This window comes from Blastomyces dermatitidis (genome assembly GCF_000003525.1).
Source record: "Blastomyces dermatitidis ER-3 genomic scaffold supercont1.6, whole genome shotgun sequence".
Taxonomy (NCBI): domain Eukaryota; kingdom Fungi; phylum Ascomycota; class Eurotiomycetes; order Onygenales; family Ajellomycetaceae; genus Blastomyces; species Blastomyces dermatitidis.
Genome location: NW_025544779.1, coordinates 1,482,083 through 1,495,883, shown reverse-complemented (window position 1 = coordinate 1,495,883; position 13,801 = coordinate 1,482,083). Strand labels below are relative to the sequence as shown.

At 44.3% G+C, this 13,801-nt stretch overlaps 7 protein-coding genes and 1 non-coding gene across 9 annotated transcripts in view; 6 read left to right on the top strand and 2 right to left on the bottom strand.

Annotated features, from left to right (window-relative positions):
• Positions 1-23: 23 nt before the first annotated feature.
• Positions 24-1,509, top strand: BDCG_05943 (ubiquinone biosynthesis protein COQ4, mitochondrial). Its single transcript, XM_045421658.1, has 2 exons — positions 24-423; positions 521-1,509. The coding sequence occupies exons 1-2, from the start codon at positions 219-221 to the stop codon at positions 1,168-1,170; spliced, it is 855 nt and encodes a 284-aa protein (XP_045277485.1). The 5' UTR covers positions 24-218; the 3' UTR covers positions 1,171-1,509.
• On the bottom strand, positions 1,045-4,241 carry BDCG_05942. 2 transcript variants are annotated; one of them, XM_045421656.1, is made up of 5 exons: positions 3,655-4,241; positions 2,282-3,572; positions 2,089-2,174; positions 1,990-2,000; positions 1,045-1,852 (listed from the first exon to the last, which is right to left on the bottom strand). In XM_045421656.1, the coding sequence occupies exons 2-5, from the start codon at positions 2,303-2,305 to the stop codon at positions 1,581-1,583; spliced, it is 393 nt and encodes a 130-aa protein (XP_045281474.1). In that variant the 5' UTR covers positions 2,306-3,572; positions 3,655-4,241; the 3' UTR covers positions 1,045-1,580. The 2 variants fall into 2 exon arrangements, with proteins under 2 accessions (XP_045281474.1, XP_045281475.1); XM_045421657.1 differs by having other exon boundaries at positions 1,115-1,852; positions 2,282-3,362; positions 3,417-4,241.
• Positions 3,081-4,109, top strand: BDCG_05941 (FAD binding domain-containing protein; the record flags this gene model as incomplete). Its single annotated transcript, XM_045421655.1, has 4 exons — positions 3,081-3,354; positions 3,429-3,608; positions 3,697-3,956; positions 4,026-4,109. 4 exons carry the CDS (start codon positions 3,081-3,083, stop codon positions 4,107-4,109), a joined length of 798 nt encoding a protein of 265 aa, XP_045277484.1.
• A 2,806-nt stretch (positions 4,242-7,047) lies between the features above and the next one.
• On the top strand, positions 7,048-7,356 carry BDCG_17223 (uncharacterized protein; the record flags this gene model as incomplete). Its single annotated transcript, XM_045426367.1, has 1 exon — positions 7,048-7,356. One exon carries the CDS (start codon positions 7,048-7,050, stop codon positions 7,354-7,356), a length of 309 nt encoding a protein of 102 aa, XP_045281473.1.
• Positions 7,357-7,850: 494 nt separating this feature from the next.
• BDCG_17222 (uncharacterized protein) lies at positions 7,851-8,108 on the bottom strand (the record flags this gene model as incomplete). The annotated part of the gene is made up of 1 exon (XM_045426366.1): positions 7,851-8,108. The coding sequence occupies one exon, from the start codon at positions 8,106-8,108 to the stop codon at positions 7,926-7,928; it is 183 nt and encodes a 60-aa protein (XP_045281472.1). The 3' UTR covers positions 7,851-7,925.
• Positions 8,109-9,762: 1,654 nt separating this feature from the next.
• Positions 9,763-11,759, top strand: BDCG_05939 (uncharacterized protein; the record flags this gene model as incomplete). Its single annotated transcript, XM_045421654.1, has 3 exons — positions 9,763-9,882; positions 10,368-10,500; positions 10,616-11,759. The coding sequence occupies 3 exons, from the start codon at positions 9,763-9,765 to the stop codon at positions 11,287-11,289; spliced, it is 927 nt and encodes a 308-aa protein (XP_045277483.1). The 3' UTR covers positions 11,290-11,759.
• A 751-nt stretch (positions 11,760-12,510) lies between these two features.
• Positions 12,511-12,626, top strand: BDCG_17221. The gene has a single exon (XR_006700909.1). It is a non-coding gene; the product is annotated as a 5S ribosomal RNA (ribosomal RNA).
• A 447-nt stretch (positions 12,627-13,073) lies between these two features.
• BDCG_05938 (secretory lipase) overlaps positions 13,074-13,801 on the top strand; it is a gene marked incomplete at its 3' end in the record, with an annotated part of 2,149 nt that continues 1,421 nt past the window's right edge. Inside the window, exons 1-3 of the mRNA XM_045421653.1 lie at positions 13,074-13,168; positions 13,234-13,485; positions 13,567-13,727. Of these exons, the coding sequence (XP_045277482.1) occupies positions 13,450-13,485; positions 13,567-13,727 (197 nt within the window). The 5' untranslated portion in view covers positions 13,074-13,168; positions 13,234-13,449. The remainder of the gene's footprint in view (positions 13,169-13,233; positions 13,486-13,566; positions 13,728-13,801) is intronic.

Here is a 13,801-nt window from a genome sequence, read left to right as displayed (position 1 = left end):
CAAGGAGGGTTGAGAGATTGGCACCAAAACATGCTTTGGCACGGGATCGCAACATCATGTGATTGCGGAAGAACCAATTCCATTTCGCTCAAGATCAACTCAACACAACCTCCCGACAAGCTACACTAAAGTAAAGCTTAGAGAGAACTGACAAACCCAATTGCCGAGCCTTTGATCGTGCATGCCATGATATCGGCTTTCGTGCCTATAAATCCATAATGACACCTGCAGTGACACAAACCATTCTGACTGTGCGGATAGCTCGCCCACACGGATATGGATATGTTCTGCTCTCACGAGGATTCTCTGCCCTAAACCGGCCACCGCCCAACTACCCAGGCCATATCCCACTAACAACTATTGAGCGCGGGGCTCTTGCTGTCGGATCTGCAATCGGGTCTCTGCTAAACCCCAGACGAGGAGGTGTGTATTGCACATAGATAAACTTTAATCGACCCATCACAAGTGCATATGAGTAAAATAGCATAGTGACAATCCCTCTCTAATCGGAATATAACAGACCTAATCGCAGCTCTGGGCGAAGCTACCGCGACCCCTTACTTCATCTACCGTCTCCGTGACGCCATGCTGTCCGACCCCACAGGCCGTCGCATCCTCCGCGACCGCCCCCGCATAAGCTCCAAAACCCTCTCCATCGAATACCTCCGCAGCCTTCCCCCCAACACCGTCGGGCGAACGTACGTGGGCTGGTTAGATAGAGAAGGCGTCGGCCCTGATACGCGCGCACCGGTACAATATATCGACGACGAAGAGTGCGCATACGTCATGCAACGATATCGCGAGTGCCACGACTTCTATCACGCCATCACTGGCCTACCGGTCGTGGTTGAGGGCGAAGTTGCGCTGAAAACGTTTGAGTTTGCGAATACGCTTCTGCCCATGACGGGGCTGAGTATGTTTGCTGTGATGAGATTGAAGCCTGCGGAGCGGGAGCGGTTTTGGAAATTGCATTTACCCTGGGCGATTAGGAGTGGGTTGGCGAGTAAGGAGGTCATCAATGTTTATTGGGAGGAGCAGTTGGAGAGGGATGCTAATGAGTTGAGGGAGGAGTTGGGGATTGAGAAGCCAGCAGATCTGAGAGAGATACGGAAGATGATGCGGAGGCAGAAGGCGGCTGAGGAGGCCGCGAAAGCAAAGGATGGCCAGTGATCACTTTGGTTGATCTCTTGTAATATATATACTAACTGTGTACAGCAGGATGCATTGCGGGGGAGTTTTGGGCGTTGAAATTAGACTATTTTCTTTTTCGTTGGGATATTTCGGCCATCATGTATAATTGCCATACCATCTACTCCATTTCAAATATATATTCTCCAGTTTCTGGAGGTTATTTCAGTTTCATTCACAAGCCGTTTGTTTAGCTTTTCATAGTAACTCAGTTTATATCATAAACAGAGGAGGGGATATCAAATATAGTTCCTGTCCACGCAAAAGTATATCCCAGCTACCTCCCCTCAAACCCCTCCGTATAAGAAAAGGTCATATCATCAATTCGTCAATTCGCATTGTCTCTTTCCTCTTTATGCTTCTTTCCAACCCTTCACCTTGCCCAGCGCCCCTCAAAAATCCAGTAAATCATCATCATCGTCCCACCCACCCTTCCTCCTACTAATCACAATCTTCTCCTCTTCTTTATTCTCCGCAACTGCATTCAACAACTCTTTCAGCTGCTCTTCCGTCACTTTAGCACGCAACTGGCCCGTCCGCGCCAGCATGATCAGTCTATTTTCTATATCTGTCGCTCGCTCTTCTTTAACCAATCTAATCCGACCGAGACGGTCAGCGGCTTCTGGGAGGAGGATTTGGGATAGGATGGCTTGGCGGGCTTCGGCTGTAAAAACGGTTTACGACGGGTTAGATGTGTTTGTTTAATTCTAGCGTGACTCTCTTGTGTTGATTGTGTGTGTCCTTGTGATGTAGTCGTGTAGCGGAGGTTGGGCAGATACAAGATTTTGGGATAGTGTGCACCTTCTTGTTGTCTATTGTTTTGCATGTGCGCACACCGGTTAGCAAATGATAGCGAGACATAGAAATAGCGAAGAGAATTCAGATATAGGCAAGACTCACTGTCTCTGTTCCTGATTTGAACCTTGGCCTGGTCCTCCACCTTGTCCTGCTTGCGCCTGTAGTTGCGCAAGGCGTGCTTTTCGGATCTTTTCATATCATATAGTGTTAGATAGGGTTCTTCCAATATTGGATACTAGGTATGAGTAGCCTTAGAGAGACTCAGGCTTTGGAATATGGCGGCGCATATATGTACCTCTTCAAGTTCAGCGTCGGCCATGGTGGATCAGACACAGACAGTGATGTATATATAACGCAATGGGAGTGGGAAGCACTATTGAATGGATATCCTAGAAGTCGTGAGAAAAAAGCCCCACGAGATGAAGGCTTGAAGGAGAATAATTTGTTTTAATGTGCTGAGAAAAATGTAGGAACTGATATGGAATTAATTTACCTTTATTTAGCTGGGACGAGTTCGTTGGTTGATCATTGAACTAAGGTTGCTGCCCCGCCAAACATTGAAAGCCAGCCAAATGGATCCCGCTATTCGGAGGAGTAAGCAACTTATACTTTCTAGGGCCGAAACGGGACGGAAAGGGGGTCTTATGGTTAAGGCTTTAACTAAACTGAGGCCGAGGGAGCCGCTACAGCAGCCCTATTTGCATCGGCCCCTTCGGTGATACAATAGCCTGGTATCAATTATCAACTACCCTGTCAGAGAATTTATATCTCCGTTAACAACCACCACTACTACTACCTGCAAACTTCTCCCTTCCAGGCGAGGAATTGTCGCCGTATCTTTTTTTTTTTTAATGACGAAATCCCATTGAATGGATAACTACCCTTGACGAGGCTGAACGTCCAGGCCACCACTTTTCGAAGGATTCCCAGTCCATGAACGGCGTGGAGATGCAGGTTGTCCTGGAGCCAGAGCTCCTCTATATAAGGATGGCTCTCCAATGTATTGTTCCGGTTTCGAGGCAATTCATTCCAGCAGCTCTTCTTGCCTTTGAACTACTCTATACCGTTTTCTCATAATTTCCCCATTATTCATAATGTTAGGATTGCTTTTCATTTTCTGCGCTGCTCTGCTTCTGTCCGCGGCTTTTGCCCTATCTTCCACATCCCATCGTTGCCGATGTCGTCCTAACCAAGCCTACTTGCCGTCGGTCAAAGAGTGGGACGCATTCAATGCCTCTGCCTCCGGTAGGCTAGATGCCGTCTCATCTCTTGTTGGTTCTCCTTGCCATGATCCTAATTTCAACTCGTCTATTTGCAAGAAAGTTAAGGCGTCCATGATGAATTCAACTTGGAGGGCCTCTCAACCCGGTATTTGCCTGCTCATCCATCATATGTCAATATTTAAACTGTCCTAGGGTGTGGGGGCTTACAATTTATTTCAGGGGCTGTTCAATGGCATAACTGGGAGTCAAAGCCGAAAGCAAATGAGAGTTGTGAGATCAGGGAAAACCAAGAAATCCCATGCCACCAGGGAAGGGTTTCTTTATACTCTCTCATTGCCGATTCAGAGGACCAGATTCAACAGGCTGTACGGTTTGCTCAAGAACGGAATATTCACCTAAGTCATTAGAAATACTGGCCATGACTTTTTAGGATGATCAACCGCACCTGAGTCTCTGCAAATATTTACTCATCTGCTCAAAGATGTAGGGTGTGTAGAAAATTTCGTGCCACATGGAAGTCCAAAAGACCAGGATGGTCAAGGCCCCACAGTGACAATTGAAGCAGGGCTTCAGCTTGCGGAGCTATACAAAGGTCTTGGTGCAAAAGGTCATATGGTTGTGGGGGGATACTCTCATGGAGTCGGCGCCGCCGGCGGATATGTTCAAGGAGGGGGTCATAGCATCCTCGGCCCATGGAAACGGATGGCGTCCGATAACGCGCTACAATTCAGGGTCATTACTACTTGCGTAAGTTCCTCACATCCAGCCAACAAAAATCACTCTGTGACATATATTGAGACTAAATAAGATTTGAAGGGAGGTGTTGTCATTGCCAACGAGTATAAGAACCAGGACCTCTTCTGGGCCCTGCGCGGTGTTGGAGGGCTGGTATGGGCATAAAAGCTTCATTCAGGGAGCAGAAAGCGTGGCAGGATGACATGACTTATCGACAGGAGCCAATTATTAAATTCCTGGAGCCTGGGAGGATGGGGGTGTATCTCAACAAGACCAACTTGCAGGAGCCGAATTCTCGGGAAAGAATTACGCCCGTCTGTACGCTATCAAAAAGCGTTATGATCTGTTTGATCTTTTCATCACACCCTTGGGCGTAGGTAGTGAGAATTGGGATGAACAAAAGATTGTGCAGGGTTTCAAGAAAGTATGTCCATACATTAGCTTGCAGCTCATTCATGAGGAAGACTAAGGGGAACGTAGGCACATTTACTCCTCAGACTCTGTATGCTGCACGAACCGGAAATATTGCATAGGAAATATAAACAATAGAATCTGAATATTTTGCAAATACATATCACATCCAGAATGCCAGAGTACATAGTTCAAAGCTCTACTCCAGGGGTAACGCTACAGAAAGATGCAGAGGACTCGCTCTGGTGACTGACATGGTCATTCAAATGATGTTTATGAACTTTTGTCATTGTACTATACGCGGTCGTGGGCATCCAAAGAGAGCGTGAGGAAACCAGCAGTTGGGGCGTTGGGGATAGTGATGAATAGTGGCTGAATGCCTGATGCACTGAGCAGGGGCCTGTTTGATTTTAAATAACAAAGCCGCTAAATGGTTATTTCTGATTATTTGAGATGTTTTCACTGTGCTTTACAGCCCGAAATTATCACTGCACAGCGTTGCTGAAGCTGTCAGTTGGGGCACCGCATCTGGCTTACTCGGAGCGTTCCCGTGTAGAATGCAATAATGAGCCCGTCAACCCCCTTAAGGCTGGAAGGTGCAATGATATAATAGATGATCTGTTTGGCACTAAGATGTGCACTGATGGAACTGCAGACTGTTTGAGAAAGACTCAGGCCTAGTTACACGATAACTACACAAGATACTTTCGGATACTGCCACTTGGGAACCGAACCAAAACCGATCCTAAAACCGGAAATGAATTCGCATAGCCCGCTTCCGAATGATAGGCTCGATGGTAATGGCAGCAGCCTTACCAGAGAATTATACAATATCCTGTCATATCCTGCACCGCATGCCTCTCTGCCAGCGGAGCATGTAAAAGTCTGGAATAAAAGAAGAAAATAAACATGATTAATAACTGATCGGGAGTAGACTTTTAGCCGGACATTGAAGAGGGAGCGCGACATGAGCGGAGCCTGAGCAGTATATGGTCGACAGACACCGCTGTGCCAGAATTTGCTCCAGAAACTTCTGATGCTGTGTGCTTCCAGTGGATTGCCGAAAGAGGGAGGCCACTCTTCTGGCTCATCAAGTCGCAATATAACAACGAAGAAGACGGGTAGAAGATGGGGAACAGATGGCTTGCGGCGAAGCTGTCTGCACTGGTATCATTCCATTTCTTGCTCCTTCTCATTTTCTGACATTGATTCAAAGTTTTTGGGTAGAGCAGGAAACCTTGACACTTCATCATCAAAATTTTGGAAATGAGGAGGAACTCTGACATGCATGAACATTGAGCAGATAATCATACACTCCCATCAATTACACTGGTAATATTGTCACCCGCTTTGTCAATGAAGATGTTGCTAGGGGAGAGATCAGAGTGGTGTATAATTAGTTGACCTGTTCCAATCTTTGCATGCTGGAATGATATCTGGAGCAATTTGCCCTGAGGGTCAATCATTTTGCAGCTCATGTGGAAACCTCAGTTTGTCAAATTTCTGAAGTCATTCAAGTTCTCTTTGACTGATAGCTTTTAACATATCTAGTGTTGAAGTCCCTGCATTACTCAGAATTAGTGAAAATATTGCAACATTGTAAGGGCTTATCATACACTCATGGATCTCTATCAACTTTGATGTCTTGTCTGTGGTATCACCACCAGATCCCAGTGGATGGCTCTATACAAAAATGATTATTATCGGAGATATCCACAGTTTGAATGTTCTGCAGAAGGAATTCTTTAAAATATACTGCTGCTGGCAGGGAACTGTAGACTGAAGAGAATAGTCTTGATATTCACAATCTTTTCCACCAACAATTTCCTTGTCATACAACTCATTGTGTATCATATTGTGGCGGACATATTACTTGCGAAAACAGAATTTTCCCAGCCCCCTCTGAAAATTAGTAGCAAAACACCACCAAAAAATCAAAATATCTGCATTTCTCTAGAATCATTCAATATCATCCAATACATGTCTTTTTCAATCAAATATCATTCAAATACGCGTCTTTCTTACCTTTATCATCAATATGTCACCTCAACTCTGTGATTTCATTATCAACAAGATTGTACATCTTAAGAATGATTATATGTCTGCTGAGATCACACGAAGCATTGATTATCACCTGTGTATATTGAATTCAATGAAATCTTCACTGTTTTGAAACTGCTAGAGAACTCTGTTCAATATGTGATATAAAGTCAAAGATTATATCAGATATCTCTTCAATTCTGAAGAGATTTGATGAAGATTTTGAAGCTTTTTTATATCATACAGTTGAGAACTTCATAAGAGAAAAAGATATAAAAGAATATTTCAGATCTACTTATATAGAATAGTATTATAATAATTAGAAAGATTCAGATTACAATTCATTATAATATAAATTTAGAAGTGAAAGTAGTATGAGATCTGTTCTCATCACTATAAATAGTGAATAAAGATGATTTGAATTTCTGTAATTTTGTCTGTTATAATGAACTTTTTAATCCATCTCTTATAATTTGAAATATACTCTTGTCAATATTCATATGAAGCAACTGTTCCCTTGTCAATCAATTGAAGTATTCATCAAATTGAGGTATTGAACTGCTTTGAATTGGAGATGAAACAGTGGATTCAATGGAAGATTCAACAGTGGATTTGATGGAAGATTTCAACAGTGTATTCGATGGAAGATTCAATGGCGGATTCGATGGAAGATTCAACGGCGGATTCGATGGAAGATTCAACAGTGTATTTGATGGAAGATTCAACGGTGTATTCGATGGAAGATTCAACAGTGGATTCGATGGAAGATTTCAACAGTGTATTCGATGGAAGATTCAACGGCGGATTTGATGGAAGATTTCAACAGCGGATTCAATGGAAGATTTCAACAGTGTATTCAATGGAAGATTTCAATGGCGGATTCAATGAAAGATTCAACAGTGTATTCAATGAAAGATTCAATGATGAATTCAATGAAAGATTTCAACAGTGTATTCAATGAAAGATTCAACAGTGGATTTGATGGAAGATTCAACAGTGTATTCAATGAAAGATTCAACAGTGAATTTGATGAAAGATTTCAACAGTGAATTTGATGAAAGATTTCAACAGTGTATTCAATAAAAGATTCAACAGCGGATTCAATGAAAGATTTCAACAGTGTATTCAATGAAAGATTTAACAGTGAATTTAATGAAAGATTTCAACAGTGTATTTAATGAAAGATTCAACAGCAGATCTGAATGTGAATGATAATGAGATTGTGAATTCAGTTCTTCTATTTCTTTCATCATATATTTCATCATCATCACATTGATTATCTCACTTGAGAATGTTATATTGAATGAAGTTGAAGCTGTCAGAGCTGAAGAAGAGAATATAATCACTGACATTTAAGAGATCTGTATAGAAGAATTAATTATAGAAATTATAGATTCATTCTTCTAATTCTTCTTCTTCTTTCTACTTATTAATCATTTTGTCATCTCTCTTGTTCTTTATCTTATTGATAATCACTCATTCATATAATCTGTATGAGATGTCAGACTCAGATGTAGAGATTCACAGATATCAAGAATTCTCAGACTGAGTCTCTATATTCTTCTCATTCATCTGCTTCTTCATCTCATCATTGACTGAATTCTCTCCATTATTCAGAACTTCTGGAACAGGTAGTTTGAGAAGACTGAGGTGCAGAGTAGAAGTCTTTGTACAGGCTTGTGAAGCAGCAGGACAGCAGGTGTTATAAGGCATATTGAAAAAAGAGTTGATTGATATATGTGGATTTGATGATAAAGATAAGAAAGACATGTATTTGAATGATATTTGATTGAAAAAGACGCATATTGAATGATATTGAATGATTCTAGAGAAATGCAGATATTTTGATTTTTTGGTGGTGTTTTGCTACTAATTTTCAGAGGGGGCTGGGAAAATTCTGTTTTCGCAAGTAATATGTCCGCCACAATATTTCGTCCAAAGCTTTGTCTTGCACTTTTTCAATGATGATGTATTCACAACCCAGAGAATTGGAAGTTGTCAAACTCCAGGACAAGACTTGGAGAATAGACAGATCCTTGAGTTGCAAATATTCAACTCTAGCTACTTCACTTGTCACCTCATAACTGCAGAGAACTGTACATGGATATGACAACTAGATGATGGCATTGCACTGATTTTTGAATAAGATGTTGAAAACATGGTATGAGCCCCCTTCAGCCAGCTTTGTAAAATGGAGGATATTGTTGGGTGTTTGAGTGACAGTTTCTGCAACAATTGAAGGGAGTCTATCAACATTGAAATACAAATGATGTTCCACAAGTTGCTTCTTCTTGTTGTACCTAGCTTGAGTGAAAGAGTCAGCTAGGAAGCTACACTACACTGTTGACAAGCGGTACCCACAGCCATCTTCCGAATGTTGGACTGTAAAAAGGGTGTTTCAAGTCGTGAACATCTAGCATATTCTTGCCAAACTTCCTTTGCAAATTGGTTGACAAAAAATGGGTGTTGGAAACGGAGTTGGGATAACGGGAATGAGAAACCAAACTGGTTTGAGCGTGTTGCGAAGCTGATTAACGCCGCACATTTCAGGCGAGTTTGAAAAGCAGTCAACTGGCGGTATTAAATTTCAAGACGCGCAAGAAACTTTACTTGCGCACATTCTAGTATTTAATAGCAATAATCGCCAATGATGGAGTGAGCATGAAGTTAGAGTTAGGAGGGATATTTAGCCGCGCGACGCGCCGCAAGCCATTTTAGACTTGGGAGGTCTTGCGTCCCAGGCCCCTTTTTTCTAATAACTGCAAACGCTAACCCAACAAAAATAAAAAGAAGTGAGGTAGTTATTCATAACAGATGCTAAGTCAAACAGAAGCAGGGCAGCTATGCAATAATGAAAACACAAATTTATGTGGCCAGCCCTGGGATCCAATCAATCTCAGCTGCCACTTGTATTCAATGAAAGGATATATAAATGGGATCATACAAGTTCACAGTGATTAGTATTTATTAGAAACCTGGCAGTTTGGAATGGATAGACTGAGAGCCTCTCTGCTGCCCTTTCATGGCATTGCTTAAGGCACATAGTAGGACTGGATCTCATGAATTCAGTCTACATAAGGACCGGCATAGAGTGTTCCAATGAAGTCTCAGACCCCAAAGTCCCATTCATTTCTAATCAAGAAGACAAGTAATTGGGCGCATTGGCCTGAGAGAATTATACCTATTGTGATTGAAAAGACTCATCCGACTCCTTGACTCGCTCTGACAGATACACACGCTCCTGTCAAGTACATGTATATGCCAAAATCCTTCGATCTCGTGCTCCGTTTGCTAATAATGCTCTTTAGGAGACGTACCTATATCACTACCGCCATCATGAAGAAAGTATTCCGCACCGCCAAAAGGAATGATATCAACCGCATCCAAGAAGTTCACAAGTGTGACTGCCACCCGTGGAGGTACAGCGTACCCCAAGAAGCCAAGCGAACTCCAAGTCCAACCGAATGCCAGAAAGGTCCCCGCACCGGTTAGTGAGTGGCAAAGGAAAAATGGTGGGACACATGCAGTGATGGGTTCTATTTTCATTACGAAAAGGTGGTTCGGGAGACGATGTGAAAGTGCCTAGGACGAGTTTACCGAAGAATCTTCCAAGAAAGAGTAGACCTGTCATCTCTCAACCAACGCCGACATAAGCGATGAACCGGTGAATAAATTTGGTAGTTTGTTTTGCATCTGCTTGACATATTAGTTGGATTCACTTTTGTATATATTCCTTTGGAGTGTGTATTGAGTATTTTAAGGCTTCGAGTTTATCTAGGCTGTGAAAATATAAAACGATCGCAATAATTAAAAATTCGATCATAATTGATCCGGGAACTCTGAATTGCTTCAGTATCGTTTCTCTTCGGGTAGTTTGTCCTGATGGCTTGGGCAAATTACTACTAGTGAACCATGCTCTGCCTGGTGAAGTTAAATGCCTTCTGACATGGTAGTATGCCAAGCCCTTGATAGGAGGTTCCAGTGTTCTCGTCAACGGATATCCGCCAGGGCTTTTTTCAAACGCCCGTAGAGGATTGCAACCGCTCAAAACCACCTTCATCACGCCGCACCGAGGTCTCGAACGCTTTACCGTCGCTACAATGGGGTTGGCGACCTCACCCAGGTTCTTTCAGCAACGTATGGAAGAAATCCAGCAAAATTCTTATGGCGATTCGCGTTGGTCTATGTCGACGACATCATTATCTTCTCGCGTTCGCTAGACGACCATCTCCATCACGATGACAAAACCGACTTACGTTTTCGCAAGGATGGCAAGCCAGCCCGCCCAAGCGTATCCATTATGCGGGATCCGACTGTGGAAGGGCTTCCGGACGCTGTCTCGATCGTCAAAAGACTCGCGGGACGCAGCGAGGAAATGCCCTTTGTAGACCGCGAATTCTTCGTGCTGCCCAGCCGGCGACTGATCAAGGAGTTGGGACAGCTGCCTGCCCAACGAAAGCTGCGCTGGCGAATGACAAACGACGGCTTAATTACTCCTCGGACGGTCGATCCCAAAGGTTCTGCTAATTGGGATGTCGTTATCCTTCAAACTCGTGGGGAAATAGCTCCCACCCCCCGTCGGTCTTTGGCCAAGCAACAGATGGAAGCCATCAAACCGTCCGTGCCTGCCGCGGATCCCGCGGCAATTCCTCCAGTGGGCGACCCCACGACGCGCAAGCTGCCGATTAGGCGTAAAGAGGGAGGAAAACCACCAGCAAGCGCAGCAGGGTGCTACATGTGCAGAGGCCCTTACTACACCAACTGCTGCCCCAGGAAGGGAGAGACCAATGATCGCCCGGCGAATCAAGTCAAATTGGAGGGTGCCAGAGAGGAAGACGACGACCTGCTGGATCTAGACCACAGTCTAGATTCTGACAGCGAGTCAGAAAAATAAACAGCAAGGCAGGCACTGAGGGGCCTGCCTCATCCACAGACACTCCCTCCGATGATTATCCAAGCATATTTAACACCGACATATATGCTATTGCGGCATGCAATATCCCTACAAGTGATCAAGAATACATTAGTAGACTGTAGAATTAGCGCTACGCCTTCCTTACCATTTCCATAGTTACATGTCATGGCAATCTCTCAGTTTGCATTGATACAGGCGCGGGTATATCACTTATTGATGCAGTAATAGCAAACTTATTCTTCCCTCACTGTCAGCCTGCCTCTATGCCACATAATTGGTGCATGGGCATTTGAGGAGTCAGTTCAGATACAAATGAATCGAACTTATTCTTAGCAACAGCTCTCACCTTGAAGGTGAACAACAGTTCTCTTGTTTTTCTGAAGGGCGAATTCCACCTAGTGCGATACCTTGGATGCAATATGATTAGAGCGAACCATATATTGTCACCGGCGAAAGCCACCATTGACTTCCACGGCGAGCGCATCATATTCGTGGGTATGTCCTATTTCAGACTGCCATCACCGCTCACGCAAAAGAATCGAACTTCAAATAAAGTGAAATTGGCCACCGTACGCAATGTGCTCGATCGCCTGTCGCAGGCTGTTCCGGGAAGAAATTATTTCCCCATAGCTGGCTCAAATTACTTTCGAGTAGGGTAAAGAAAACACTAGGCATAACACATAACTAGTACAGTGACAGTATCAGTGACAGTATCAGTGGCGAGGTTGGGGTGCGATATGCTGCATGAAAGTCTCCCTGCCAACTGTATCTTGGGCCAAAGTTTGGAACTCGGATTCGTAACTTAACGAATTAGCATCGCTCGCATAATTTGGCGGCATCCGTATCGACGAACCGGCCTCCTTTATCCCAGGAATTCTGAATTCCATAGTAATATAATGTACAGTACCATCTGGAATCTGGGCCTTTGTTATTCGCTCGTATGACCTCGTCCGTCCCGGGGACCAAACTTCCATGCAATTAGGTTGCCCAAATACCCAGGCAATGTCAGAAAAGAGACCCTGGGAATCTACCAAGAGCTGACAGCGTTATGTTTGCATTTGGTGTCGTTGCAAGGTGGCTGGCTGGCTGGAGTGAGAAAGCAGGCCTGTTGTCTGTCATATGGCTGAGTGACACCATTTCGTCCGGCTCGAGACGGTCGCTAAGCCTATAAATTGGGTATCCATTAGTGAACAGGCACATACGACCATAGGGAGTGGAAAGCAGGGCTTCCCGTCCGCTCAGCCATACTTAAGCCACTCGCCGGCCGGTTAGTAGTTGGGTGGGTGACCACCAGCGAATCCCGACTGTTGTATGTTTTTCCTTTTTACATTCTTTTTCTTTTTGCTGATAGCTGCCATACTGAGAAGAGTTGGCCAGATCGCGCGGACAAACCAAAAACTGTGGATTTGATGATCTGCTGTGAAATGCACTATGTTGGGCATCGGCGTTCCTTTGATCTTGCTTGGAAATTGGTGGGCGCTTCATGTTGACCGCTTCCTGGAAGCCCAAAAATTCGTTGCGGGACCTATTTTTGGGAATGGAAGAATCGACGTTTGTTTACACATATCGATGGAACAAGAGTTAAATAGGAGACGGGGAATTGAAACTTACAATGGAGTGACAAATGAGGTCGTTCAATACGAACATAGAAGGGAAAGATGGGCACCACCTTGAAGATAAAAAGAAAAGATATAAACAGCGAACAAATAAAATCCATACGAACTAATTTTGAGAATCCCGCCCTCCTGGAGAGCTTTCAGCCATGGCACTATGATGCTGTCCAATTTTTGCCTATTTGCATGCAGCGCTGGTGGTTTCAGGATGTGCTGCTAAAATCCTCCCCGCGTCAGGATAGTTGGTACGCGGAGCCAGAAAACATCAGGGAATATAAGCGTGGAGAATTAATTAATTCGATCCCGCCAGGTTGAGAACAAGCTGAAACCACTTCTCCCTCTAGGTGGAAAAATCTCCGTGGACTCGGTACTCCGTATATCAGTATCTACTTTAATTGTCCTGCGCAATTCGGATCCATCGCAACTCCTCGTCTTCCAGGCGGCATATTGCCGCAAACGAAGATTGCAGTCCATCATATATACCCTTCGACCTGGATCCGCTACTGGTGGACTCTTGGGGGTCTTGATGCCCAATAGTACAGTCTCCATAGACGTAGTATTTGTAAGATAATTTTGTCCTTGTTTCTTGTCTTGATCTGGTCGTGGTTGCTTGCGCCAACTATGCCCGCCCGACAATTGCTAGCTAGCCGTCGCGCTGAACCAAGGGTGGTGGGTGATGGTCACCGATTACAAAGGGCTACATTCTCAGCTCGCCGCTGGCCCGCAATCCGGGTATGCCACGCTCGATTCGGTACGCGTGGTCCTCAACGAGGGACGGAAGATTGGATTAGCTGCCGACGTCAGGTACGCGATATGGGTTATTCTGGAGGCTCATTGGCTGGCGGTTCGGCTGCAGAGTTGCAACCGCCATACGCGCC

Coding starts and splice junctions, on each gene's coding strand:
- BDCG_05943 (XM_045421658.1), top strand. CDS start 219: ATGACACCTGCAGTGACACAAACCATTCTGACTGTGCGGATAGCTCGC. Junction 424..520: donor GCTAAACCCCAGACGAGGAG/GTGTGTATTGCA, acceptor GGAATATAACAG/ACCTAATCGCAGCTCTGGGC.
- BDCG_05942 (XM_045421656.1), bottom strand. CDS start 2,305: ATGGCCGACGCTGAACTTGAAGAG. Junction 2,175..2,281: donor CCGACGCTGAACTTGAAGAG/GTACATATATGC, acceptor TGATATGAAAAG/ATCCGAAAAGCACGCCTTGC.